Source organism: Musa acuminata, chromosome BXJ2-9, assembly GCF_036884655.1.
Source record: "Musa acuminata AAA Group cultivar baxijiao chromosome BXJ2-9, Cavendish_Baxijiao_AAA, whole genome shotgun sequence".
Taxonomy (NCBI): Eukaryota; Viridiplantae; Streptophyta; class Magnoliopsida; order Zingiberales; family Musaceae; genus Musa; species Musa acuminata.
In genome coordinates this window covers 4992380-5019768 of record NC_088346.1, presented here as the reverse complement: position 1 = coordinate 5019768, position 27389 = coordinate 4992380, and the positions used below count along the sequence as shown (strand labels likewise).

General features: G+C 38.6%; 4 protein-coding genes across 4 annotated transcripts; 1 reads left to right on the top strand and 3 right to left on the bottom strand.

Moving 5' to 3' along the window:
* Positions 1-1446: 1446 nt before the first annotated feature.
* On the bottom strand, positions 1447-15478 carry LOC135622729 (exocyst complex component 5-like). The gene is made up of 24 exons (XM_065124827.1): positions 15018-15478; positions 14697-14924; positions 14540-14614; positions 13180-13281; positions 12947-12997; positions 12748-12853; positions 10418-10537; positions 10235-10326; positions 8757-8925; positions 8596-8672; positions 8397-8495; positions 8214-8304; positions 7463-7548; positions 7185-7358; positions 6287-6340; positions 6074-6202; positions 5872-5964; positions 5650-5790; positions 4468-4565; positions 4305-4389; positions 3606-3664; positions 2170-2268; positions 2010-2093; positions 1447-1885 (listed from the first exon to the last, which is right to left on the bottom strand). Exons 1-24 carry the CDS (start codon positions 15078-15080, stop codon positions 1810-1812), a joined length of 2451 nt encoding a protein of 816 aa, XP_064980899.1. The 5' UTR covers positions 15081-15478; the 3' UTR covers positions 1447-1809.
* A 996-nt stretch (positions 15479-16474) lies between these two features.
* On the bottom strand, positions 16475-20128 carry LOC135622728 (cytochrome b-c1 complex subunit 7-2, mitochondrial-like). Its single transcript, XM_065124826.1, has 4 exons — positions 19964-20128; positions 19700-19857; positions 17612-17659; positions 16475-16783 (listed from the first exon to the last, which is right to left on the bottom strand). The coding sequence occupies exons 1-4, from the start codon at positions 20058-20060 to the stop codon at positions 16715-16717; spliced, it is 372 nt and encodes a 123-aa protein (XP_064980898.1). The 5' UTR covers positions 20061-20128; the 3' UTR covers positions 16475-16714.
* A 1794-nt stretch (positions 20129-21922) lies between these two features.
* Positions 21923-25317, bottom strand: LOC135623911 (uncharacterized). The gene is made up of 4 exons (XM_065127375.1): positions 24977-25317; positions 23591-24872; positions 22544-22625; positions 21923-22286 (listed from the first exon to the last, which is right to left on the bottom strand). The coding sequence occupies exons 2-4, from the start codon at positions 24346-24348 to the stop codon at positions 22074-22076; spliced, it is 1053 nt and encodes a 350-aa protein (XP_064983447.1). The 5' UTR covers positions 24349-24872; positions 24977-25317; the 3' UTR covers positions 21923-22073.
* A 659-nt stretch (positions 25318-25976) lies between these two features.
* Positions 25977-27137, top strand: LOC135622726 (uncharacterized). Its single transcript, XM_065124809.1, has one exon. It carries the CDS (start codon positions 26150-26152, stop codon positions 26996-26998), a length of 849 nt encoding a protein of 282 aa, XP_064980881.1. The 5' UTR covers positions 25977-26149; the 3' UTR covers positions 26999-27137.
* The last annotated feature ends 252 nt before the right edge of the window (positions 27138-27389 follow it).

The following is a 27389-nucleotide window of genomic DNA, read 5'->3' as shown; positions in this document are numbered from 1 at the left end:
GTCAGACATTTGAAATGTTGTCGAATAACTGAATCACCCTTGAGTCGATTGGCTGGGCGATTACTTTACGTCCGCTACTCATTCATTCCCCTAAAGTATCGCCATGTGAGTCACCATCTCATTTCTTCGAATTTTCTATCGAACCCTTTCGCGCGTGGGTGGAGGTTTCTATCGAACCCTTTCGCGCGTGGGTGGAGGTTTCTATCGAACCCTTTCGCGCGTGGGTGGAGGTGATAGTGCATTTTTTGTGTCCGTGAATCAATCGGTCCAACTAGCTCGTGCATGATCGGGAACGCCTGAACCGCCCGATGATTTCTTATTTGACCCAAATAACCGGATCAAAATGGGCGAGTGCTAACGGAAGGAATTAAAATTCAAAGGAATATAGAAAAATACGCAATTCAAAAAACTTCAGAAGACTCGATATGTAAAAATCCCATTATATAATTTAAATGATATAAAGAACAAGAAAAAAAAAAAGAAGAGAAATGTTTGTGAAACATTATACTGAGCTCCTCCTTTTGTCCTAAATAAACACATGCCTCGGACAACATTAACCTTAAAATGATCGAAACGCGCGCGCACAAAGTGTATTTGGAGTTGTCGGTACAAATTGTTTGTCCTTGTGGGAGCATGCACACGATTGTGTCTTGATCATGTGAGCAACCCATCATCATCACCTAAAAGAAGACTGTCTGGTATATTACTTAAAAGAACACACATCGATCGGATCTGTCTTTGCTCATCTTAATCTCTAGAGCATCCTCAATCCAAGATCCAATCCAATTAAGCCTATTATATGGATTTTTTTTCTTCTCTTTTTTTGTTTTCTCTAATCTATGTTGCATGCAAATCTCGGTCAATCTCATCATATATATCATATATTTATGATAACATTCCAGAGAGACATTTGAGGAGGCTACAACAAGAAAGCAAAGCACACAGGGATCGAATAAGGGTTAGGGTTAGCATTCTCCCTAAGCTAACAACTCGATCATCCTAATAAGTCTATCTTGTCATCTAAATTTGATAGTGATCTTTGTGGCAATAACAATTTCAAGATTAGCGCAAGCATCTTGTCATGAACTCACCATCTTTTTTATCTAACATCTCAATCATCCATCAACGTAAATTTTATCTAATGATCGTTACTTATGACATAGAAAAAATTAAAATTTACATTAACAAATGTAGAAAGACTAAAATAAAAATAACGCACCACACCTGAGACATAAGGTTAAGTTGCTTTCCAAATCATTTGGAGAATTAGATGGCTTCTTGAACGAAGTCACCATCAATATAAGTTATCTAACATCTATCTAAACGGAGAGAGATAGCTTTAAGGAGTGGTAGGCAGTGTCACTGGAAGTGGGAATAACAACAAAACATCAGTTATAACTGATGTCCTGTTGTTTTGTGACATCAGTTACAAGAAAACACCAGTCAAAACATCAATCTCCACTATCTTCTTTTTGCATATGCCCTTTCATGTCCTGTTGTTTTGTGACATCAGTTAAAAGAAATGACATCTATTGCACGTTATCCACTCAAACAATAGTGCAAACATCAGTTAAAAGAAATGACATCTATTCGTTGTAATGCAAAACTAACACGAAGTGGGCAAAATTAATTACAACAAAATACTGGAAGGAAATAGTTTTCTAATTCATGAACACTAGTGAGAATCAACGACCACCTGATAGTAGTAGACACTCCCGACAGCCAGAACTTCCAAATGTGGCAGCTTCCATTTGCTCCGATTCTACAAACTGAGTGACTCTTTGTGCTACTGCTTTTGTTCTATTGAAACTATGAGTCCGTCTTCAAGCTGTTGAGCATGGATGAGATTTTAGCAGTCTTGAAGTCATCTCTAAGTTGAATGAACCTGAAAAAAGTCAAAAAGAGAAAGATCATTAAAAAAAGTCAAACCCATCTTATTTTGACGGTGAACAAAATTTTTAGGTTGCTTAGAAAAGGTTTGTAATGACAAAAAAGCTGGTGGTGGATACCTCAATGCATCTTTCCTGATGCTTGGAGTACCCTCAAACAGGGAAGCAAGGCTTTCGGGTGCCACAATGAAGACATTTGCCACTCTGTAAACGATCGTATGTTAGATTGTATGATCTACACTCCCAGCTAATAATAAATGATGTGGATGAAATTACATACATGCCCAACAATTCAAAATTTTCATCAATGGAAGGAGCACTGAAGCTGCGAACGAACTCCCCATACTCTGTGATGTCACGTTTCAGCCGCAGCCCACCACTGTGAATGAGTGTTCAATATGAGAACCACAGGTGATTCACAAAAGCATCAAATGCAGAATTTTGATTTATATCATATGCTGTTGGCTTCTTTTTTCTTCCTCTTAAGAAAACTAGAAAACTTTAGTAAAAAAAAAACTTATTAAAAATCATGAAAACCCAACTTATATAGCTGAATCAGAGGCACAGTTACATTAAGAAACACTCATTCAAAAGAGAAATAATTGATGGTGTCACATTGTAAGGTAATCAATCCAGTTAACATAGTATTTTAAACAAAATGGTAGGGATGAGAAACAAGAATACAACTGAATTCCAACCTATGAAGAAATTCTAGTTTATTCGAAAAAGTTGAATGACTAATGCACTTATACAAACTACAGAAAGATGAAGTGCTTCAACAGATTTAGTGTTGGCTACTTCTACTTGCAAACATTTTTGTGGGGTAAAATCAAGCAGTGTTATTACCAAGACAATATACATATAGTTTCAAGGAGGTCTGTCAATGGCCCCCTTTGTCGACCTGAAAAACATGTTTTCATGCAATCAATAATCTTAACTATGATGGCAAAGAAATGAACATTACGCTGCTATTTTGATTTGAGGCTTCTCTTAACTTGAATTTTCATTGTAACATCAGTTCATCAAGATAACCTTGTTTAAGTGCTCATTTTCTATACTCGTAGGCAGAGACAGGCTTGGACAAAACCTAGTTTCTTTATTAAAAAAAATGCAAAGGACCTATTTTTCTACTCAGGTTCAGATTCTTTTGTTGATATCTGTTCTATATCAAATAAATTTCCATTGATTTTTAAACCATTTCAATATTAACATCAGAATTATAGCCTAGTTTGTGCTTTGCACAAATAAATATATAGTAATATAACAGCGGCATGCCTTAAACAAATATATGTCATCCATTACAAAGTAACTGGAAAGAAGTAAATCTTATACATTGGTCAAAAATACAGTCATTAGAATAACCATAAAAAGGACAGTTTCTTCACAAAAATGACATAAGGATCCGATGTCATGATAAGTATATGATACATGATGACATCATCATTGCAAAAAGAAATCCTCTCAATGCAGAATCAACAAGTATCAATTTTGTTTAAAAAAAGTCCAAATGGCGAATTTTATGATCCTGTTATTACATCGACTTGCATTTGCTCTGGTGAGATTATAAACTTTTAATGAGGATGGTCACACTTTTCGGTAGCTTTACTATAAGCATTTGCAAATCACACTAAGTTCCAATATAATAAGAATAAAGGACATTTTTGAAGAATATTTTCTGGTAATACTGACGTACTCAAAAGTAACTTAAATGGTTACCTTGCACTAAAAGTAAACTTCTGCCAATGGTTAATCAGCCCCTTGTGCAAGCGATTCCCCTGAAGTTACAGAATTCCATTCAATAAGTCAATATCCACTAAATGTGGGGCCAGTTTCTCATGCATTAACAATAGTAAAATTTCTGATAATCAAGAATATAACATAGGCATATGCTGATGTATGACGAATAGCAAAATTGAGCAGGCTACAATCAGAAAAACTTATTTGTTGATCTCGAGAACAAATACATGATCAACATTCAATGTATTGCATTTCCATGTCTGTTTAATAGTACGTCTGGTAGAATTCACTCCTATAATATGGTTATGTAGGCACGGCTATCAGTAGATGACTACTGGTTAGCTAATTATCCCATTTCTAATATGTTACATGCCGGTCCTCAAAATGCTACAGTAGCACAATGAATATATGCACCAGGTTTAAATAGTTAAGGAGAGATTTCTACCATCTGGATATTCAACTATATCAGAAGTGCAAATTATTTTTTCTAAGGCGGAAAAAAAGGGATAAACTCAACTTAACAGATGTGAGACACACAGACATGAGCATAATTAATGAGGACAGAGTACTTATCATTCTTTGACAACTACAATTGTGTAATTTACCAATTAGTCAGTCGATAACATGTAACAACAATTAAAGATTCATAACCAAAGATTTTTACATATGTAAGCTTACCAGGTCTGTCAAAAATGACTGCTTGTTGAGACCTTCTAGAGCACTGAATGCAGACTCAAGCACACGAGACAAGTAGGCTACGACTCTGAAGATGTCCCCATTGAACACATTAGTGATACATGAGTTACTACCCAAATGTCGAGCAAAATAAACTCAAATGCACCTTATGCACGCATTTGTTGGTCGATGGTCTGGAGCATTTCCATCATCAGGAGTACGGTAGTCTGTAGTCTTTTGTTCTGCGGACAGCAATCGCTCAACCTGCAAAAGGTATATACAGAACTGATAAAACCCAGATAGTAGCATCCACCTGGAATTTGAGAATTAACAAACTTTACATGCAAAATTAGGAAAAATTAGCAAGAAAAAGGATCGCCAATAAGGGAAACATATAACTCTGATGTGGCATTAGTACTGCCAAGGTACTCTGATGTGGCAACAAATTGCTTTGAGTTTACACCATCCTATATTTTGCACATCTTGATATTAGTAGAGTATGAAGAGTAGGTTGACAGTATTAAGTTGCAAAAGTCTAAGCATCCAAATCTTTTGTTGATCAAGGATGGTGTTAGACACACCATGATTTTAAAAACTGGTTGGACCGGTATATATGCCGATTGGTATTTGGCAGTCCAACCAGGAACCAGCACCCAAACCAGGTTGTCCTTACTATGACTAATCAGAATATGTCACCAATAAACAACATAAACTATGGGCTCTATTGTGAATCTTCCTAGTAAATTTGTCCATTGAAAAAAAATGTAATGATATAAACTTAATACCTGACAAAATCCTTTAGTAACTGGGAATTCTGTGCTTGCACCTCCTATTATCTTACATTACTAATTACTTCAATCTTGAAATAATTAATCTGAACTCAAGAGATGTAAATTTTAGGTTACATTTGGCAGCCCGATTGTTTATCCAAAATCCAACCTGCACTTAAGTTAGATTGACATTTAACAATTTGAATGCAAGCTAATTAAAATAAACAAATCAAAACTATATATTCTAATGAGTTTGAGTGTGATTACCTCAGTCCAAAATACACCCCAGGTTCTAAAAAAATTAAGCATCTTTAGAATCATGGATTTATGTTATAAGAAATAAGTGAAATAGACGACTTCCATCTAAATCTGGCCACAAATGGCACGATCTGGCTTTAGTTTTTGTAATATATTTGACATCCATTCTACCAAAATCGGTTCTACCCGTGTTTTATTTAATACCTCAACAACCTAATACTCTCATGATCAAAGCAGTGTTCCAAAGAAATAAAGAGAAAGGTGGATGTTTCAACTACGATACAGGGAAAAGAAAGAAATAAGACTGTACAAATACTGACCTCAGCCATGACAGTTTCAATACACTGTTGAAGACCCTTCTGAGCAGCACCCTCTACACTAGAGACAGCTGTGCCCATCTCTTCAAGAGACGCCGCATGAGCATCAGGTGGTAAGAGCCGAGAAATAGTATTTGAAAAATACTAAAAAAGACAGCAATTGTTAGTGGTAATGTCAGTTGTACATAGTATAATAAACAGTAAAGATGTTTCTGGATGGTTTACTTGCTGGAGTATTGCCACGCTACTAGCACACCGTTGCACAGCAATCATGAATGATCTGAAACTACTCTCACCAGCAGCAGCAGCAGCCTCGGCCTGTAATTGTTCACAATATGCTAGCCTTACGATTGCATGCAAATTGTATCGATGTCAATATACAAAAAGGTCAGCATGAGGAAGAAAGATAAATGTAGAATAACCATACGGCAGAAGCAGCTGCTGCAGCCACTCTTCTGCTGACACTTGCTCCAATAACAAATCTATCCCTTAAAGCTGCAGCCTCATTTAAACTCTCTCTGGCCCGCTCAAGTCCTTCAGTTAAATACTGGCTAACCTATAAAGAATTCAGCATTATAATAAAACAAATTAAAAGGAGATAAGTCAGCATAGTAAATATGATTATTTGTCCCAAACTTACTTGTCCCAATAAGCAGGCAAACACCGATCTCACATTACCTGCAAGGATAGTGGGCTGCAAAACAGTGTTATCCAACAATTAGCTAAATGAACAAATCAAAGAAATGCATGTTAAACACATGCTTCTTGTTATTAAGCATGTTAGAAGAAAAAAAATCTGCAACTTTAACCTTTTGCACCTCACATCCTTTAACAAGTGAGTCATCAGCATCCCTTGACTTTTACCAAGGTTATATACCAATAGTAACCTTGTTCCAAATAAGAACTCGGGGCGATCACTACCCGTCTAATGAATCATTTATCTACCAAGCATGTGCTATGGAAACATCCTAAAATTTTCAAGATAAGTGAGAAGACTCAAAATGAAAGCCCTCTTCCACTATTCATTGGTAATTATGATGTTAGTCCTCTTTAACTGAAAATTTATCATAACCATGTAACAGGTAGTCAGGTACTACCTCTTGGGAAACCATAATCATAAAACCTTCAATTCTTATTCTTTCTCTCATGATATTTTTCAAAATTTGGATAAGAATCCCATAACAAAAGATAAGTAACCATTAAGGATGATGGTATGCCACAGAATCATTGGCATGTCTTGTTTACCTTCAAACACAGTCTTCGCTTTGTTATTTGTGTTGCACAAAATGTTATAGGACATGCACAAAAGATGGACATAAATTACGAAATGCTAGAACAGATTCTAGATCATCATGGCTGACCAACAAATATTGTTTGCTAATACACTTAAAAATATGTTAAAAGACAACAAAAATACAAAATTTGGAAAAATAGTAAATACCAATATCCATTAAGTCAAATCTCTATCAGCTATCACCAACTATATACTTAAAACCAAAATGTTGGAGTGAGTTTTTAAGGGACAAACTAGTGCTAACCTGTGAAGAGAATAAAGTACATCTAGATATTGCTTCCTCATTCCACCGCACAAACTCAGTTACTATAGTAACTGATATCTGTTGGCTTGCAGATGGACTTATCGCTGCTTTTGTACGTGAGATTGTCCCAGTTGATTCAGATTGTTGCTGAGCTTCTGCACGCAACTCGTCCATCTGCAGCACAAGGTCAAAGCAGCCAGTATTTATGTACTACAATCGTAAAACGAAAAATATTGAAACAGAATAATAATTTTCTATTAGCACATATGAAATTAAACCTTCGACTGATACAGCTGTTGTAGGGATGCTTGCTCATATTCTGGATACTCGTCTTTGTGTGGAAGAAACAGCGACTCCGTGAGACCTGATAAGATAGGATAAAATACTCGAGTAGTGTGATCTCCAACAAATTGTAAAATAATATGAACTACTTATTAAGGAATACTGAATCTTGAGAACATCTATTATATGAGCTTGAGCTCAAAATAAAAGATTTTAAGCCAACAGCATCATTCTGATTGTGGCTGAGCATTTAGACTGACCAAAAACAGATTCACTGAGTTACTAAGATTTAAAGAATGAAAAAAACCGAAAAATTGATCCAATCTCGGTTTATCTAGCTAAAACCTAATTCAACCCAAACCAAACAAAATAATGTCTCTGTATCATAAACCCATCGCATAAAAACGGACAACTGATCTTGACCGGTCCCTATAAATACACATTTATAGCCCAAGCATAAGCCTCATTCTCCTATCTAATCCCAACCTAACCAACCCTCAACTCGCAGTCGATGTCTATCTTTCCCCTGAAGGTTGATATGTGTTTGTAGCTTCTCTACTAGTGTTTATATTGTTGAAATATTTTTTTGTGAATTATGCATGTTGTAATAGAACTTAAGGCTTAAAATAGTATTTACTAGCAAGTAGTAACTAAAAGCATTAACCCAGAAGACTAGCAACGACTCATTCAGATAGTAGAAGAAAAGTGAATCAGATGAATTTATGATACTTATTCTATTGTATATACCTTCAGCATCCAAGTCACCGCAGCCAACAGATTGTAATTCTTTAGCAAGATCTTCTGTTTTCTCATATGCCACAGCAAATATTCTTAAATACTGCAGATCCAATTCAAACACCAGAAATTAATATGAGATTCTTAGTGCTTCTAATATCTAATTGAAATGCACAATCTATCAGCACATCTTACCAGAAGAAGGCCACCCTGATTGACAGGAGGTAAATTCACAAGGGATGGCTTTTCTAGTAACCTGTCCAGAATTGTACTTACTCGCTGCTCTAGAACCCGCTGAGACACAGACAAATGAACAGAAATTAGTTGTCTTACACGTCCAAAATTGCAACTTGCTTCAGCATTAATGAGGATTTACAGACTTCCAATTATATACCTGCACAAGAATTGACATGACATCGTTAGGTGATGGAAAAACAGCCATTATCGTTGCTGCCTCTTTTCTCACAGTGTCTGTAATCAAAGTCAACAAATACAAACCATGAAAAAAATGTCAGCCAATTGTTTAAAATTTAGTTGGAGAGGGTCAATTACAACCTGTTATTTCTTTGTATAATGTAGAAAGGCCACGTGCAATGTTACTAGGACCAGCTTGTAAACCCTGGTCACCAAGAACTAAATTGATATCTGTGTTCATAACCTCTACATCGATAAACATAGGTCGTGAAGCTACATAATGTTGCATGGCACTAGTCCCCCTGTTAAACTGCACATGAAGTTATACAAGTCTTTCATTAGAGAAATGCTGTAACTTCAGCAAACATAGATATACTTGAGTTTTGCAAAATAATAATCTCTAATTTACAGTTTTAGCTTCAATGAAGTCTCTGGTAAATCAGTAAATAAGCATGATATAAAACCATATATAGATGAGAGTAACAGGAGCATGCTCGATGAAAGTAAAACTTCCAAAAAAGACACAAAAAGAATTATCAAGAAAAATGAAAATTGTAAAAACATAAAAAGATGACACTTGAGACTTGAGAGCAAGGTTCGCAATACCGTATCGTACCGGTATTTCGACCTGGGCTCGGTATCGGTATGGTACGGTATACCGAGCGGTATACCCAGGTGTACCGAGCCGTACACTCAGGTGTGCCGAGTACTGTAGCACTGTTACAGTGCTACAGTGCACTCGGACCGGTAACAGGCGGTCCGCATACCGGCAACCTGTCGAACCGGTACGTACCGCCCGTACCGGGCGGTACAGTTCGGTACTGCAGACCCTGCTTGAGAGTATGTAGAAGATGAAGAAAAGAAAGCATCTGACTTATAATTAGAAATAAAATTTTAGAATAAATAAAATACAATAACAGTAACATAGATGGTTATCTATAGATGCATTATACAATTCAACCTGATTTCAAAAAAAATTAAAAATTAAACAAACCAGAAATATATATTTTCTAGATTTTTCAAACTGAATTAATTCCATTAGTCCAAACATAAAACATGGGCTTGATGGTTTGTGCTAGTGGAGTCAATGAGTTATGTATAGTTTGTGTTCTGATGAAATGCATATACTAGAATAGGACTTTTAACACAAACCCAACCCATATAATAATTAAGCCAAAAGCTACCTCAACCGACCTAAAGATATGTGTGATCTCAGCCAATCTATGTAACCTTTTTAATGAAGAGGTTCATCAGATCAAATTAAGGTTGAGAAAACTAATTTTTTGAGATTTGACCTGCTCACAAAACCTGAAATTTGACATGAACAATCTGATAAGCCCAGTAACTACACAATTTGACTCATTCAGAAGATTCAGGCATGATACAATTAAAACGGTATGCAAAAGCCGAGAGATTAATGCATCAAACTGATTATTAATTGGGTTAATTCAAATTCCTGTTGTCAAAATCCTAAATCCAAACTCCACCCAATCAATAATTGGGTTTAATCATGTGAACCCATTTGCAACCCAAACCCATAAGGAACTACCTAAACCTGCCATCCACAAAACTCAAAACACAATGTTACCAGCCATACCATATCAGCAAAAGCTACATACCTGAGATAATATCTTGGCGCATTCTGCCATCGTAGACAATTCTCGCCTCTGTGATGCTGCATCAAATCTTGATAACAATCTGTTCTCCAACTCTAAACAAGAAAAAGATATCTATATGAATATATAAAAGAATGGAAGGAACATGAAATACTTATCAGAAAACCATGTACTTCCAAAGCCTACCATTACAATAGTCTTGAAGATTTCCAACTGCAACTTCGAGACCCCTGCTAGCATTTGCAGCACCCACTGCTGATGGCATATTAATTCCATGTGTTCCAACATCCTCCTCAGCAAATGATCCTATCATTTACAACAAAAGTTGCCAATGATAACTAAGAGGGCAAATAACCACAAATGACTATATGTGTATATATGTATATGTATATGTACACACACACAGATATATATATATATATATATATATATATATATATATATATATATATATATATATATATATCCAAATAGTTAATGGAAGTCAACTCCACACAGAAACCACCATTAACCTATAAAGGAGCCATGATAAACATATGCCAGCGCCTAATCATTCCATCTTGGACATCTGGGACTCCTGAAGGATCTGATTTCACCTCGAAATGGCAGGATTGTTCTCCTTCTCTGTTGTGTCGTGTAAAGAAAAAGAACAACAGAATCTTAAGATCATCAGACACCCCGCCCATATTGTCAACAGAATCCTTCAATGATTAAAAGTTGAAGAGGAATTATTTTAGTAAATTATTTTGGGCCTCTATGATAGGAAATTTCAAGTGTCTTCAGTACAAAGATCTATCCTTAACTTGAGCAATCTTGTTCTTTGAGTTTCTTGCCTTGTATTTTCTCTTTCATCTTTTGTTTTCTGTATTTATTTCATGCTCATAATAAGTTAGGATTGTAGCTTTACTGTGTCAACTTCCAAAAGGCAATCACAATTCACAATTACCACCTCTCTAATCCATTTCGTCTTTAGTATTTAGAAATGCAAGGATAGTAAAATCTCCAAATACAACCATTAAGAATATAACCTACTTTCTAATACCAAGTATTTCCAGTCCTTTGTACCCATATCCATGGGAATACAGCATTTCACGTAACCAATATAACAGGTAATGCAAGCAACAAGATCATTTGCACAATTGTTTCAAAACATTTGGTAGCATAAGATTCATCATTTAAGGTCCTTAAATCAACTACTACTACTTTTCTCCTAACCAATACGAAAACAGGAATTTATTAGACAACCATGCCCCTCCAACCCCTTAATAACTAATCTCAGTTTTCCAAAAAATTTTCAACAAGAGCTCAATAATGATCTTGGGCAAGCATGCCATAGCAATTCTTACAACCACTATATTTATATAACTTGAAATCTATGTTAAGCTCTCCCATAATGAACATGAGCAAGAATCCATCCTAGTCAAGTGTACTTTTTTTTTTATCTTGTTTGCCATGCAACATAAACAACTTCTTGACAAGCAAACATATTGTAAAAAGTTGATTGCTTCAGTACAAAGTCCTCTATCCATTACTTGTCATCTGCAAACCTGTCATTCAAAAGAAAACTGACTTTATCCGCCAGTCTTTTTTTACTGACCCTTCCAAAAGTACCACCAGTCTTTCCTAAGGGATATGCTAGTCCATTCCCTAAAAACGATTCCATCCGGTCCAACAAAATAGAAGTCAAACAAGGTAAAAGGCTACAAGCAAGGGCTTGGTACATCAACAAAACCGAAAATGAATACAATGTCTTGGATGCATTATATCTTTTAGTTCACGCTCCTGATTGAACTCATCTAAGTCCTGCCACACCAAACACTTTGTAGAGCTCTCTGTACACTGAGGAAGATCTAGATCAGTTTAACTATATTCGTAACTGCTAATAAGGAAGCTAATTTCATTTGGATTTCTTTCCTCAATTGACTGTGTAGTCATTATAGCAACAAAATAACAATAAATCTAGCACAATTTAGTAATTGGCAATTCTAAATTCCTGAAACAAAAATGGTCAGAAAAAAAATGCAGGTTTATTGAGCAGTTTCACCAGCACTCACTTTATTATATAAAGAGACATTGGAAATCAATCATAACAAGTATATCTACCATTATTTTGTCTAATGAGAGGAAAAAGAAAGGTGACTAGGATTCCATTTCCACACCTAGTCAAGAATGCCCAAGGAGCTATGCATGTGAACAGGTGATCTCTAACAAAAAGATACAGCAGTAAACCAATGGTAAATGGCAAAGAATAAATGTTCAAAGAAAAACAAAATATTAAACTAAAAAAATCCAATACTGAACTAGGGTCAGATGTATGCAGATATGAATCCACAGATCTGAAGATCATTACTGTGGTTCAAATTTTGATGCATAGGTTGCTATGGAGCAATCTTAGCACCCTTGGTCTATAATTAACTAGTCATATAAATTATAATATCTAATGAAGTACAAGTTTGTATAAATAAAGAAATTAGAAAAGGATGAAGACCCATAAGATAGAGAAAATGATAACTTACGCAATTTCTGAGCAATTGAAGCAGCCTCAGCAACACGACTGTCATCAGAAAACAAAGGTGAAAGTTCCATAAGGTCACCAGGACTGCTGTTGAACTCCATCAAGTACTGTAATTTTTTTTGAAAAATTAAACTGAACTCGGTTAGCAGAAAATGGAAACAGAAGAAAAAATAAATAGCCTCAAGTAATTGCTTCATTACCTTAATAAGCTCAATGGTCTGACTAGCAGTTTTTCTCTGAGAATCTGCACTCTAACAATCAAAAATAGAATAAATAAAAATTCAGTGAATTGCAAGCTATGATTGCCTTCAAGCATGCACAGACTAAGAACTTCTTTGGACATAAATCTCTGTTGCAACATAAGCATGTGTAAGAGAAGCAGCATCGTCCCAAGTAATGCTCCTTCATTTATTACCCTACGCAAAAACTTTACCTGCAGATGGTCCCCAATTTTGGCAGCAGTTTGTCCCACACTAGAAATTCTGGAGTCCAGTCTCTGAAAGCTTTGATGTAGACCATCTACCCCTTTTTCAAGCTGAAACAATGAAGAAAAAAGTAAGCAGAAATATATGAAATACTAGTGCTCATTGCTTCCATAAAGATCAACTTATATAGCTTAACCAAGTTGTTCCTAATATAGTGGGGAAAGATAATAATTCATTTTATGTGGTAGATGGCAAGTAGAAAAAAAAAATCACAAACATTCATGCCCAACTTTGTTATCGAAAGAAAATAGACAAGTATCACATTCTTACATGCAAGCAATACTAGATCGAGCATTTTGGAAGGTGACAAGGGATTTCAACTTGTCCAACAAGCAGTGATAAGAGTAGCTATAATTGGCCACATAACCCACCTAAAAAATCAATGCTGGACTCTAGAAGAACAAGGAGTTGAGTATATAAGTAAATGTTTTTTTTTTCAGATTTTACTCTCAATTGAAGGACAGGTAGCATATGCACTCTTAGTTAAATCTACATGTTTAAATACCTGTTTTTCATATTAATCAATAGTCAGATGAAAGAGACTTCGCATCACAGATCTGCATGAAACACCTAAAGAGAAAAAAGGGGATATGATGGAATCACAAGAGGGTAATTTTGAAGTTTTGACGTTGAAGAATCACAATAACCTTTAGAAGCATACTGCAAGAGACAAGCAAAACAGCATGTTCAGACAGGGATGTAAAAGGTAGTGACCATCAATCAGCATGAGATAACTTATGTAGAAAGGCCTGCTTCCAATAAGCAAACATGAGTACCAGAATGCCAAGGAAGACATCCTGTTTCAGCAGTATATACAACTATTATGTGCAACAAGAAAAAGGTAAGATACTCCTGACGTTGCATGAGGTAACACTCTTATACTCATACAACTGTATGCTAAAGTGATGTGTTATTCTTCCCTTCCATTGTCATAATGCACTTTTAGCTCAAGATGAAAGTCTAGTATGACAAGTTATATTTGTGCTACCATATTTCCATACCCTGTCAATCATCCACTCACAGCCCTACACCAAAGAATCAACAGATGATCCACGCCCTTAACTCTACTGATGACCACAAGTGCCAATAATAAAGACTGGTATTCATAATTTATCTTTCCTTGGAAGGTCCCAAAGTCCAAAGTTTAGGTAATCTGAAAATACTTGCTAAAAGTTGTTTTCTAAAACGCAAGATTTACAGTAAATAGGCACAAATCTTCAAATGATTTATAAAACCTTTGGATCGAATTCCATTCACAAGAGTTATTTTCTCCATGATCACCTATAACTAAAAGCATGTTGTGCTAACCTCAGCAAGCGTCTTACGGTGCTTTGCATCTTGGACCTCAACTTCCTTCTTCAGATTCTGGAGTCTTCCATCGATCTTCAACCAAAGTGCATGTATTTAGCACTCAGCGGAAAACAAAATCAACATTTGACACCAAAAACCTTGGTTGATAAAGAACCTGCTGCCGGAGATCAACCAACTCCTTGCAAGAATCCTTGAAAAGCGCGAGGAGATCCTCCACCGCCGGGAACATCGGAATCGCCGTCCCCTGCAGCCCTCGCATAGGGCCATTCGACAGCGCGTCCTGCCCTCCTCCGCCATCCGCGCCATCGGCATCGTCTTCTTGGAACGAGGGGAGAAGTTCGTTCACCAAATTTCCAAACAACGCATCAAACGAGAAATCTCCCTACAGTTCCCCAGAAACAAATCAACCGCGAAAGAAGATGACGAAATCCCTGCTCCACCGAGCAGAAAGATCCTAAAAATGCAAAGGGAATACCTTGAAATCGTCGATGTCCAGGATGAGAGGGAGAGTACCCGCCGATGCCTTGGGTGATCCCATCGGAGATGGAAATCCAGGAGATGAGGAATTCGAGGGTACAAGAATGATCCGAAGGTTTCAAGAATGAGCCGAAGGGTTCGAATGGAGGCAGCGGATGGAGGAAGCGTCGATCAAAACTCGAGATCTATCTTGCCGCTCTGGAAGATTGTAGCCTAGGGGAAGATGAAGCGAAGGGCGGGCGCAAGAACGACTCGAAGGCTTCAAAGGGAAGCGTGGGTTAGGGTTCAAGATCTACCTTGGCGCCAAGGTCGTGCGAGGGCGAGCCGGCCGTCGTTTCTTCCGCAGCTCGGCGGTCGATCTGATGCTGTTATCGGTCGAGAGGCGAAGAGGGTGGCTTTTTAAGAGAGACGGGCTGAATGAAGAGCGGAAGCGCAGGACGGCTTCCGGCCGCAACTGTTGGCTTTTACTTTCTACCCGGCTGCCACGCGCTATTAAATTTAAATTAATAGTAAAATGGTAAATATATATATATATAATATCTGAAACAATAGATTAAGTACAAAAGTAATTTCATTTTTCTAAATTATTCCTGAATGATAATGTATTAAGCGTAGTTGGCTCGCAAGTCCCAACCCATCAAATTCGTCAGCCCAATAACAGTAAGTAACTACCTATATGCATTAATTTTTTTCATAAAACAACATACATATTTATCCATCGAAAATCAGATTATTCACCCTTAAGTTTGAATTTGACATATAAGCAATCTCTAAGCTATCGTTTATTAGTTGAAACTCTAATATATATATAATCTTATAAAAACTCATCGTGACGGTAAAATATATTAGGAATATGTTAGATTTTTTTTTTTTTTGTTGACATGCTATTTGAGTTTAAACAAACTAATGATTAGAAATGATTAAACTAAAATTAACTATAGTGGCAGGCATACCTAAAGGATGTTAATATTTGAAGGAATGCATGTACTATGATTTATATAATAAATATATTTAGTTATGACCGAGTCGTGTTCCTGACTCGATCATATTTGTCATATCTACTAACCTCACAAGAAAGCGAAGGTGGCATGCTCCACGTTATTCCTCCATAGATGTACCTCATCCACTATCATGATCATAACGGATGTATGAAATAAGATTTCGAAATAAATCCAATTTGTATCACGTCAAATCTCTTATAAAAGACGGCTCCAATCAAACAACTATCAGTGAACTCTGAACACTGTTAATTACTTAACACTGTAAAAAAACCCAACGAAACCTCGATTTAACTAAAACTTCACGGAACACTGTAATAACTAGGACCTCAATTAATTCCCAGCGAGAACATATCGGTGAGATATGTAGCCCACAGCTCTAACACTCGGCAACACCCAGAAGATGACAGCAAACATACCATCATCTTTGTGAAAACTCTTTAAGATATCACCACCATGTCAAAACAAACTCACAACAATGTGATTAAAAACAAATTTACCACAAGGGTTTGAATTTATAAGTGCTACCATGACTATCACAGCCATAAAATGATTTAAGAATGTGAACATGGAAAGTCAACCCAACAAATTTCATGGAAAAAGGTTGCATAAACCACTAACAGCCTCCAATGTCACTTGTCAGGCTTATTTCATTATAGTTTCGTGGCCAGGGAAGGGTATAACCTTGTTGGGTATTTTATGGAAAACTGCGCTGATAGAGAGGGAGGGCACCTAATGCCTCACGCTCTGCATTCTCTTTTTTCACCTGCAAAGGAACCACAATTTCGTTTGATTTAATGCAGAACTCTGACAAGCCGAAAACTAAAATAGAACCATATAGAGGCTATTTACTTAAGAACATATATTACCAAAAATGCTAAACATATTACCAACACAAAAAAGAAAAGTTACGTATATATATTACAATTAGAAAGACATGGCTGTGGCGGATGACACAAGAGAATATATTACCTAAAAGGAATAAAAGACGTTCTTGACTATAGAAAACACAACAAGAAAACATCATGTTGGCTGTTGAGGATAACTCAAAAGAATGATTAAAGAAACACAATAAAAAGCAGAATCACAAATTCACATAAAGAAACTAAGGGGAAAAAAAGATGAAGAGAAGAATAGCCTTTAAATGCAACATGATTATGTTACCTAATTTATGACCAAGATTGGCAACAAAAACTGAGCCTAAAACTACGAATGAAGAGGTGATGGAAGGGACTCGGAGGTGGGAGAATATCTCAGGCCACTAGTCAGGTGGCAGTACAGAGGGGATAAAGGCCCTTGTTAAATGACTAGAGCAACCACTTAATATCATGTAGACCTAGAATATGGTTTAGATATCTTCCCCTTCCCTACCCAGGTAGCACTCTCAATCACAAGTAGTGTATCACGAATTATAGAAGAAAGACTTCTTTGGAACTTATGGGATAAGATAAGAAGCAAGTAATAGACAAATAAAGTGACGATGCAACATACTAGTTGAACTACACGTCAAATAAGCATCAAAGAGATAAGATTTTACATGTCTATAAAGTAAATAAAAGAGAGAGAGCAAGATTTGTTCATAAGAAATACTCACAAGAGCCAGCATATCTTTAAGATAGCTTCTAAAAGGTGTTTGCAATGCCTGTAAAGACAAAATTTTGTTACAAATGGTAATCAAGGTAAATCTCGAATAAGAAATTATGGTACATTACTAGACATGAATTACCTATGAGTCTAGACTACCTACTTAAAGGTCAAATGATCCATCCCGGATAATTAAGAATGTAACAATGATTTTTTGTATATGTACAGATGGAAATATGTAATTCGAGCTAATTTACGAGCCAGGAGAAGAGTAGCAAAAAGAATATAGAAGTTTTACATCACGAACAAAGCCAAAAGAAACTGTGAATAACAAAACAAATTTTGCAGGCCTCACCAATAAAAGAGTCATCGTTCTGCATCGCTTACAAGTGAGAGTATATATACCATGTAATTATAGGAAGAAGTTCTTACATCTAATGGTGCTAACATATCAATATCTCTAGCAAGGACTGGAAGTGTTGTACGATAAAATTAGTGCAAACGTGGAACAATTTAAGATATAGTCGATAATTATATAGTCAATCAACCATTGATGCTTACCAAGCATAAGAATTATATAGCATCCCATCCTTTTGTGTATTCATGTTCAACCAAGGAAATGGATGTAGTTCTCCAAGATATTATGAATAATCTAGTAAAACATTCTTGACAACTGCAAAAATGCTCTGTTACTAGTTAGTGAAATTTTGCACCAGGATATCTCACCAAGACATGAGAAGGCTCATGTCAAGTGCATATTATAGGCCTCAAATGTCACATTATTGTAATGATAAACAAGGATGAGACTGCTTTCCTAATATGACAACAAGCAAAAGCAAATAATTATATATGTGGAAAACAAGTTATGGATCATTTTGATTTTTAATATGATGCTGAGTTTAGTGCCTCGATAAGTTTTCTCCCTTTTGAACCAGGTGACCAATCTTCAAGTAACAAAACAAAAAGTTAGAAAGAAAAACACCCCGCTTGCAAGAGCAAGGTAATGTGACCCTCCCAGCGTTGGTAGGAGTTTCATGCACTGGCAATTCCTTTAGTAACAAGCAAAAGCAAACAGCATAAGTGTTATGCTGATGCCACAGCACAACCAATTCCAAATAATAACCAACGACATTTTCTTCCCAAAAGAACTACATCTTGTGCGAGGTAGGTCATATTTTCAAATTTGATACAAATTTAACAATTCTTGTGTCTAAAATTACCTTGCAATTAGATTATATTCTCAAATATCTAAATTTCTTATTTTAAACAATAAGCCTAAGCCTATAAAGTCATCTCCTTTCTAATAACGTGTTTGAATGTTTTATACCTCTCTTGTTGAATAAGCATGTTCTTATCAGAATCCTCAAAGTTGCATGGTTGATCATGATCCCCCTTAAAATTCAAAAAGTAATGTCCATTAAAAAAAGGCTAAGTAGGGATAACTAAAAACTGGATAGGCACCCAAATATCCCGATAAGACAACAGAAAACTTTTTGTTTGAATATAGGTGTCACCCATGTTTTGCTCATCCAAAATAAGCTTCTCAAAGTTGAAGCCTTGTCATGTGCCACAATTTACACTGTCTTCCTTAGCTAACAGCTATGTTCCCTGACACCACCAAGTATAGTCTGTTCTGGCTAGAACACAGATAATCATAAGTGAAAAAGGAAATAGGTAAAAGACTTTCATCATGCATTTCATATGTATTGCCCCAAGTCGTCAACAATAAAATGCAATGTCATCAATTAAAAGTAATTCTAAAACACTACGTTCCCAGATTCCTCCAGGTTAAAATCCAATATCACCCCGACAAACACACACCAGAAGACCATCTCTATGGTTTTCATATTATATCTAATTCCAGCGGCGTCAATAGAAAAGCAATTCAACCCTCAGCCTAACTACAAATCAACACGAGATCATTGCCCAATGTCAGACTCCAAGCAGCCTAAAGTTCCGAAACCTCATCCATTTCATGTCACCTAAAAAACAGAATTAATCTGCTCGGTCCATCACGCATTCAAATGACCACACCCTCGAAACAATCATATAGTCACCACAAATAGCTTAAAGAGATTATAATAAGATCCGGTGCCACCTGCAAGTCCTCGGGAAGGTACTCGTGCTTCGTGGAGAGATCAATGGCGCGCTTAAGACGCTGGTTCCTGGCGTCCACCACCTCGCGCGGCAGCCGCGCCAGGGCCACCTTGATGTCCAAATCGTACAACGGATCGTACAGATCTTCGTACCGCAGCCCTAGACCAGAGGGGGGAAAAGGGAAAGAACAAGATCAATCGGAGCAGATCCAAAAATCCAAGACAGAAACCCTAACCAAGAAGGGGCCAAGGGATGGTGGGATCACCGTATTTCTTGAGGCGATTGCAGAGGGCCTTGTAGTGCTGGGCGGCGAACCAGTTGCGGCGGGGATTGATCAGCCACTGCATCCACGACGACGCCATCGATCACCGAGACCTTCGCTTTCACCGCTCGAGTTCTCGATCCCTCCGCGTCTACAGCGAGAAGAGGAGCAGTCACTTGGGTTTTATATTTATAGTAACGATCATTTACGGGTTCAATAAGGATCGGGTATAACCCGAATCCATATGACCCGACCCGAAGTTAAGTAATAGTTAGGAAGATAGTGATTTCGATTTACGAGTAATATATGTTTGTGCTTTTTCATATGTCCTGTGATCTTAAAAAAAATCCTCGTATTAGAATTTTCAGGAAAATGTTAGATTCATAAAATAAATAGTGAAGGGTAAAAGACTTCAATTTGTGGATATATATATATATATATATATATATATATATATATATATATATATATATATATATATATATGTGTGTGTGTGTGTGGATAGTTGTCATGTTGTATTTTAAATATTAGTTTAAAGGAATATTCCCTATGCATTATGCATCAGATTTAGAGGAATATTTATCTAGAGAAGAGTAAATTGTACTGTTAATAGTTATATATCTTCAAAAAATTTGTGCCATTGCATTGCATGATAGAATTTGCGCAGTAGTTGTAATTCAATGTAAATGAGAAAATTTATCATTTGAATCAAATATAACTCAGAAAAAAAAAAAAAAACATTTGGGGCATGTTGAGCAATTCGGTGTTTTGATCTGCCAAGCAATATTATTCATTGATAATTATGCTGGAATAATTTGTCGAAGTTTATTTATAGATGTTATGAGCAAGTCTTAATCAAAACATTAACAAAGATGAAGGAAGTTAAGTTTGGAAATCAAATTAAAAATTTTCCCAAAAATTCAAAGAATAGTAGCATGATTTATTTACCAAAATAGATCCAAAGTTTTCCTTCAAAAAAAAATAACATTTCTCAACCCTATTTTTCTTGGATAATTGAAAGATTCATCATTGTGTTCTTTCAGATAAAATAGATATCATCACAATGCTATTGTGGCATGACACTCATAATATTTTCCACCTCAAATCTTAATCAGATTGTAATTTATATTTGTATCAATGAATCTACCAAGTATTCTAGGTATCAAAGTTGAACTAGTAGTTTGTATTCGTGTTAGATGAATCTGCAAAGCATTTTTGGGTATTGGAGTCGAACTAGTATTGGCATAGTAAGGAGTTAAAGTTAGAAAGGATCATCAATAACCATGTATAGGGTTGAAGCGCACATGAAATGCCACCAACTTGAAGATGATATTTGCTGCAATTTGTGTCTTTGGTAAGAGTACAAATAATTTATATGGATACAGCACCTATAAGATGGCAGTGATACTAGTAAGATGTATCAATTTCAAGCAGGCACAAAACTAGTTATTGGTTCATCAGAAGAAGAAGAAGATAGATGTGTGTCACTATCATTCTATGAAATGCTGGAGATGAGAGCAAACAGAAGATACGCTGAATGCTTTTTTTCATAAGCAAATACAAACCATGGAAGAACATCAGTTGATACAGTCAGTGCAAGAGCAGAATCAAAGCCTTAGTTCCCTCGACTACAATGGCAATGGCAACTTGAAGGAAAGAGAAGAGGATGGTAAGTGTTCCTGTCCTACTAATGTAATCTGCACTCAGGGAGTTACCTGTGGCACGCTCGGTCAGTTTGGCCTCCGATTTGGCACGCTTCTGTCCCACTCTTCGTGCCACCGCCCACTTTTATGCTAATTTTTCTTGAGCTTGCAATCTGATTCTTCTTGCCTTGACCTATGAGCAATGAAGAAGAATGACCCTTCTTTGACCTCGTATTTGTTGGTCTCGTACATTGGATTTGAATGGCATTGATACTGCCAAAATATATCAAATTCAAGAAGATTTTTTTTTTCTTATTTTTAAGGTTGAGAGCAAAAAGAAGATACATATGGAATGCATTTCTCTTAAGAAATAGAAATTATGATGAACATCAGTTGATACAGTCAGTGCAAGAGTAGAAGTAATGCAGTAACACCTAAAGCACCGGCTCCTACAATACATCCGATGGCCCTCAATTGCAAAGAGAAGGCAACTTGAAGGAGAAAATTGAGGATGGCAAGTGCCCTGTCCTCCTAATGTAATCTGCTCTTTCAGAAGTCATTGCGGCACGCTCATTCAGTTTGACCTCCGCACTGGCACGCTTCTCCTCAGCCATTCTTCGTGCTGCCGCCAACTTGTTTGCATATTTTTCTTGAGCTCGTGATTTGATTCTTTCTGCCTTAACCTACAAGCAATGAAAATTATCCAGAATTATCTCATAGGGAATAAAAGAAAATGCGCAAGTTACCGTATCGTGCCAAGCATGTGTTTTAGTTTAATTACTGTCCAAGAATTATATTTATAGAGGTATCAAGACAGATGCCTCATGTCTCCAACTCTGACAATTTGAAGTAACCTCAACTATAACCATAAGGTTTTCTAAAACAAAAACTTCCATGAGGAAAATAAAAAAGAAGGGGAGAAAATATGCTTGTTTTATACCTCCATTCTCCTCATCACCATTTCAGCTTTTCTTTTCTCATGATTTTCCCATGCTTGTATCTTCACCTCTTCACGCTTATATCTGAAGATGCATAACACAAAATCATTTCAACAAGTAGAAATAATGAGATGCTAATAGCAGATGCGTTGACGCAGACAAAGCAGCAGAATCACTATTTTTTCTAGTATAACAATGTACAATATGCATCTGAGCACTAGAAGAGAAAGGACTCTTTACATGTAGAAGAGAAATAGTTTTTCATGTTTTGCAAAAATATTAGCTTTTTACGGATCTCAATAGCGGTAAAAGATTCATGCGGCCAACCTCAAATAGTTGGACTTACTGTTTTGGGACTCTCAACATGTAGAAGAGAAATATTTGGGCATGTTCTGCAAAAGATCCATGCCATTGACCTAAAATAATTATGACTTACAACTTTATTGTGCAAAATATTTCCTAAATAACATGCAAGAAATAGTTCGCATTCATGCTTTGCGAATGTAACGCATCCACCAGCTTCATTAGAGATCACACAAAATTTGGAGGATGAGAATTGCAGTTCTTTCATCTCTTAGGTTGCAGCCAAGCATCCTAATGTTGCATTCAACATATATATGTGAATCATATAGACCAGGCAACAAAACCCAATGCCATCAAGTGTAATACAATTGCGGTTCAACATATATACGTGAATTGCAGTTCTCTGAGATCAATGTTGCATTCTAATGTTATGTTGTTCTATGCTGCGTCGCGAGCTTTAGTTTAAGCTTTTGGGTTGCGTCGATGTCCGATTGCCCTGTTTTCCTTCTTCTTCGATGCATGAATTCTCACAATATTTCTCTAAGCCTAAATCAACAACTATTTAGATTTATCCAAAGAACAATCAATTATGATTTCACAGTAGATGCACAAATGTAGTATGCATCAAACTCCTTACAAATGCAGGACAAAGGCAGGAGAATGCTTCATGTTTCATTGCAATGCCACAGAGCAGGATCAAAGCAAACGAGGAAGAACACGAGCAGCAGCAAACCAGTCACAGTTACCTGGCCATGTACTTTGCGCGTTCTGCCTCATCCCATGCCATGGCTCGGGACTCCAGCGAGCTCGAACTCCTACCTTGCTCTGAGCCATTGATCTCAGAGAACTTGCCACCGTCGACCTCTGCTTCCCCTCCATAAGGCCAGCCAAAAGGCACCGCCTCGCTTCTCCTCTCCGCACTCCTCATCCCTGCTTGATAGCCGTCGTGCCGCCGGCATCTTTCCGGGGTGGACGACCTCGAAGAGATCGGACTCTTCGACACCGGAGTCGTCGCTCGCAGTGGCGTGCCGGTCCTCGATGGCTCTTTGCTCGCTATGGGCGTCATCTCCGTGCCTGCGTCCCTCAGACACACCGATCTGACCACCATGGACGAGTCCTCGATCGGCTTGTTCGTCCGCCAGAGCGCCTCACTGCAGTCTATCTTCTTCGTTTCCCCTTCGTCTTCCTGAGCAGTGACCGCGAGCACTATGTCGTACTCCAAGGTTCCGTCAGCGCTGCTGCAGGAGTCCCTTCCTCGCTGGGACAAGGACGAGAGCAGCCTTCTGTCGTCGGCGTTCGAGTTCCTCGGCTTGCTCACCGCATGTTTGTGATCTCCGCTGCCTGACAGCCCCACCAGCCACTTCTGGGCATCGTCCCACTTCGAAGGGGTCGGCTTGCTGCGCGACCCCAACACCTTCCGGCGGTGAAGAGCGTTGTTGGCGACGGCGCCATCGTGGAACTCAAAGCTGTATGCGTTGGCGCAGGGCTTATCCATAGGCCTCATTGTCTCAGAAACCAGTGCGATGGACGGCACATCGAACACTATCCGATCCCTTCAACCAAATCTTCACATCAAGGAACGGAAACCATGGTAGCTCAGATCCGCTCACAAGTAAGCTAAGAGAACGAGCTCATTCTACTTGTACCCGCAACTGCAGCTCAAAATCGAGTGCAGCTTAGCATACCACATCCCAAGTCACAGCCACAGAGCAAGATCTAAAGATCCGTTCGAGCCGGAGATGACAAAGGAGGCATGGGTGTGAGTTCCGGGAAACGGGCCAAGGGAATGGAAGTGAAGAGATAGATCCAGTGGAGGAGTGGAAAGAAGGAATGATACCACCTTGGAAATGGCAACCTTTCTCACAGTAGGAAAGCAGGTGACGGAGGAGGCTCTCAAGGGAGGAGGAAGAATCTCTCTGAAACCTGCTGCTGCAGCAACGTGAGACTGAGCAAAATATTATAGCAGCCAACTGTACTGTCTCCATGGCTCTTGTCCCCATTCTCCATTGGCATCCACCATGCCGAGAACTACAGCTTGGAAAACAGTGTTGTAAGCCAAGATTTCAATCAATATCATATTTTTCTTCACGATATTACGCAGATAACACCAAGTAATCATACAAAGAATATACCTATCACAGCATCAGCTTCTCATATCGTATCTCAACTAAGAACAATCATAAGCTGCAAAATCAACATTCATTCATTCATTGCCATCGAACTCCATGATCGAGGAGGACATGTTTGGTGAAACATCAGATGCTTGCATAACGTGCACACTGACTCTGCAAGCTGGCAATTCTTCTCCTCCTTCCATCCCTGTGGATAGCTTTTACTAGAACTAAGATGGAAGAAATAGGCCATCTGACAGAAAGGTCCCAAGCAGCAGTAGTGAGTGCAGTGGATCCAGTGGTTTTAGAATTGGCAGAAAATTACATGCATACCCCTCCATCATCAACATTTTGGTACTTGTATCCCTTAAATAAAAAAATTAAACTGCTTGTTGATACTTTTTAACTTATAGTAACACAACAACAACAAGCCATATAACATTACAAATATTGTCCAACTTCATAAAAAGACAATATTCTTAATTATTTTTTTATTATAGTTTCAATAATTTTTTTTAGATTTCTCCTACTATTGGTAATACCAATTATCTCACTTCTTCTAATTAAAGTTTTTAATAATATATTTTAAATTATATTACGATCAAAATTTATCGTAATATATTACGACGTATCACTCGTTACAGGAGTACATACCAATCTAATAGAAGATCGATACGAACAATACACTCCTATGTATCATGTGTCAGTATACTTAGTATAGCTCGATATATGCTTTAAGCTTCGTGAGCGATGCGGCAGCTGATCATTGGTCGAGATACGATAAGGCACGATTCTCAAAGGCGTCGATTGATGCGAAGCAACCCAGCCGTCTCTGTCTAACCCCCAGAAACGGCAACAATGGACGACCCGTCTCATACGTCCACGTGTCCAGTTCTTTCGTACCTACGTCTAGAGTTCCACATCCGAAGAGAAGAACTTGGCACTATCTCATTGGCGAGAACGACCCTCCTCCCACCCACGCTACGCCCACCCCGACCTTCACGCGCTCTTTGCCTCTGGACGCGCCACCTGTAGCCTGGCTCAAATGGGAGCGCGAGATGCCTCGTGGACACGTGTCGGCCGCCCTCGCGCTATTTAGTCTCCTCGTTGATCGCTACTGGAAGTAAATAAGAGGGAAATAAATAAAATAGTGGGGAGGAGTAGATCGAGAGGAGCGGCGGTTGCTGTGTTACGATGTACGGCGGAGGCGGAGACGCCGACGTCGCGCGGAAGGTGGGCCGGGCAATGATCCGCTTCCGGCCTATAGCGCCCAAACCTGCCGCCGGGTCCCCTTCGGCCGTAGCTGCCGCAGCGGAGGCGGCCGCCGCGCCCAGGAGGCCGAAACGGAAGGGATCCGCTAATCCGGCCTCCGGCGCGAGTGGGAGGAAGCCGAGGAAGGCGGAGGCGAACCCGTCGCCGTCGTCGTCGGCGATCGTGACGTTGTCGCTGATACCGGAGACGCCGGAGAGGAAAGGCGACCGGGAAGCGGCGCCGGAGCGGTCTCCTAGTTTCCCTTCTCTTCCTTCGGCCGTGGTGGTTCCGCGCATGGTGCCGCCGGTTGGGGCGATAGGGTCGTGGGTGACGGTGGAGTGCGTGACGGAGACGGACGGGTGGAGGGAGGGGGAGGTCGCTTGGAGGAGTGACGAGGCGGTGGCGGCCGCGCTGGCGGCAGACGAGTGCCCCGGGTTCGTGTCCGACGAGTGGGACCGGGTGACGTGGATCAACGAGGCGTACCGGAGGATGGTGGTGGGTACGGCTCAGCGCTGCTCCTCCTTAGAGGGAGGCGGAGCTGCGGAGAAAGAAGAGGAGGTGAGGGTGGGGCTGGTTTCGCAGGGGCTGCTGCCGGCGGCGGGGAGGTGCCGGGCGTTCACGTGCTGGGTGCGCGTGTGGTACGCGAGGCGACTGAGGAGGACGAAAGGGCCTCCATCGCCGCCTCTGCCGTCGTCGTCGTCGTCGCTGGCGGTGCCATGCGACGTGTGGAGGCTGGACGGCGGCGTTTGCGCGTGGAGGCTGGACGTGAAGGCGGCCCTAAGTCTCAGCTAGTAGCGGCAGTGGAGGAAGAGATGATACGTAAATAGCTTGGCTTTCGGGGCATGTTTTTTATTTCTGCAACAACCGCACGTCGACTTGTTCATCTTCCGCAACGTTTTCTCAAGCTTATTTAATCGCCCATTTTTTTCTACTGTGTTGATTTGTTGCATCAACGAAAACAGTCGGATAGAATCGACCCTCCGACATCGACCATATTTGATCATAGGTGTTTCAGTCCTTTTTTTTTGGAAAAGAAAAAGAATAAAATGTATTTTAAGCGAGCTGACTCCTCGCTCTAATCATCATTTCTATTATCCTATCACTTTTGTTTTTATTGTCATTGTTTTTCTTTATCACACGCACTCTTTATCTCTCTAATTATTTATTCTCTTTCATCTTTTTT

Excerpts from the sequence above, each read along its gene's own strand:
- LOC135622729 (XM_065124827.1), bottom strand. The coding sequence starts at position 15,080 with ATGGGATCACCCAAGGCATCGGCGGGTACTCTCCCTCTCATCCTGGAC. Across the intron at positions 8,305-8,396 it reads ATCAGGGTGGCCTTCTTCTG|TATTTAAGAATATTTGCTGT; the intron begins GTAAGATGTGCT and ends TTGGATCTGCAG. Across the intron at positions 7,549-8,213 it reads CGGTGACTTGGATGCTGAAG|GTCTCACGGAGTCGCTGTTT; the intron begins GTATATACAATA and ends CTATCTTATCAG.
- LOC135622728 (XM_065124826.1), bottom strand. The coding sequence starts at position 20,060 with ATGGCGTCGTCGTGGATGCAGTGGCTGATCAATCCCCGCCGCAACTGG. Across the intron at positions 19,858-19,963 it reads CAATCGCCTCAAGAAATACG|GGCTGCGGTACGAAGATCTG; the intron begins GTGATCCCACCA and ends CCTCTGGTCTAG. Across the intron at positions 17,660-19,699 it reads ACCTTCCCGAGGACTTGCAG|GCATTGCAAACACCTTTTAG; the intron begins GTGGCACCGGAT and ends TTGTCTTTACAG.
- LOC135623911 (XM_065127375.1), bottom strand. The coding sequence starts at position 24,348 with ATGAGGCCTATGGATAAGCCCTGCGCCAACGCATACAGCTTTGAGTTC. Across the intron at positions 22,626-23,590 it reads CGCGCAAAGTACATGGCCAG|ATATAAGCGTGAAGAGGTGA; the intron begins GTAACTGTGACT and ends ATGCATCTTCAG. Across the intron at positions 22,287-22,543 it reads TGGTGATGAGGAGAATGGAG|GTTAAGGCAGAAAGAATCAA; the intron begins GTATAAAACAAG and ends CATTGCTTGTAG.
- LOC135622726 (XM_065124809.1), top strand. The coding sequence starts at position 26,150 with ATGTACGGCGGAGGCGGAGACGCCGACGTCGCGCGGAAGGTGGGCCGG.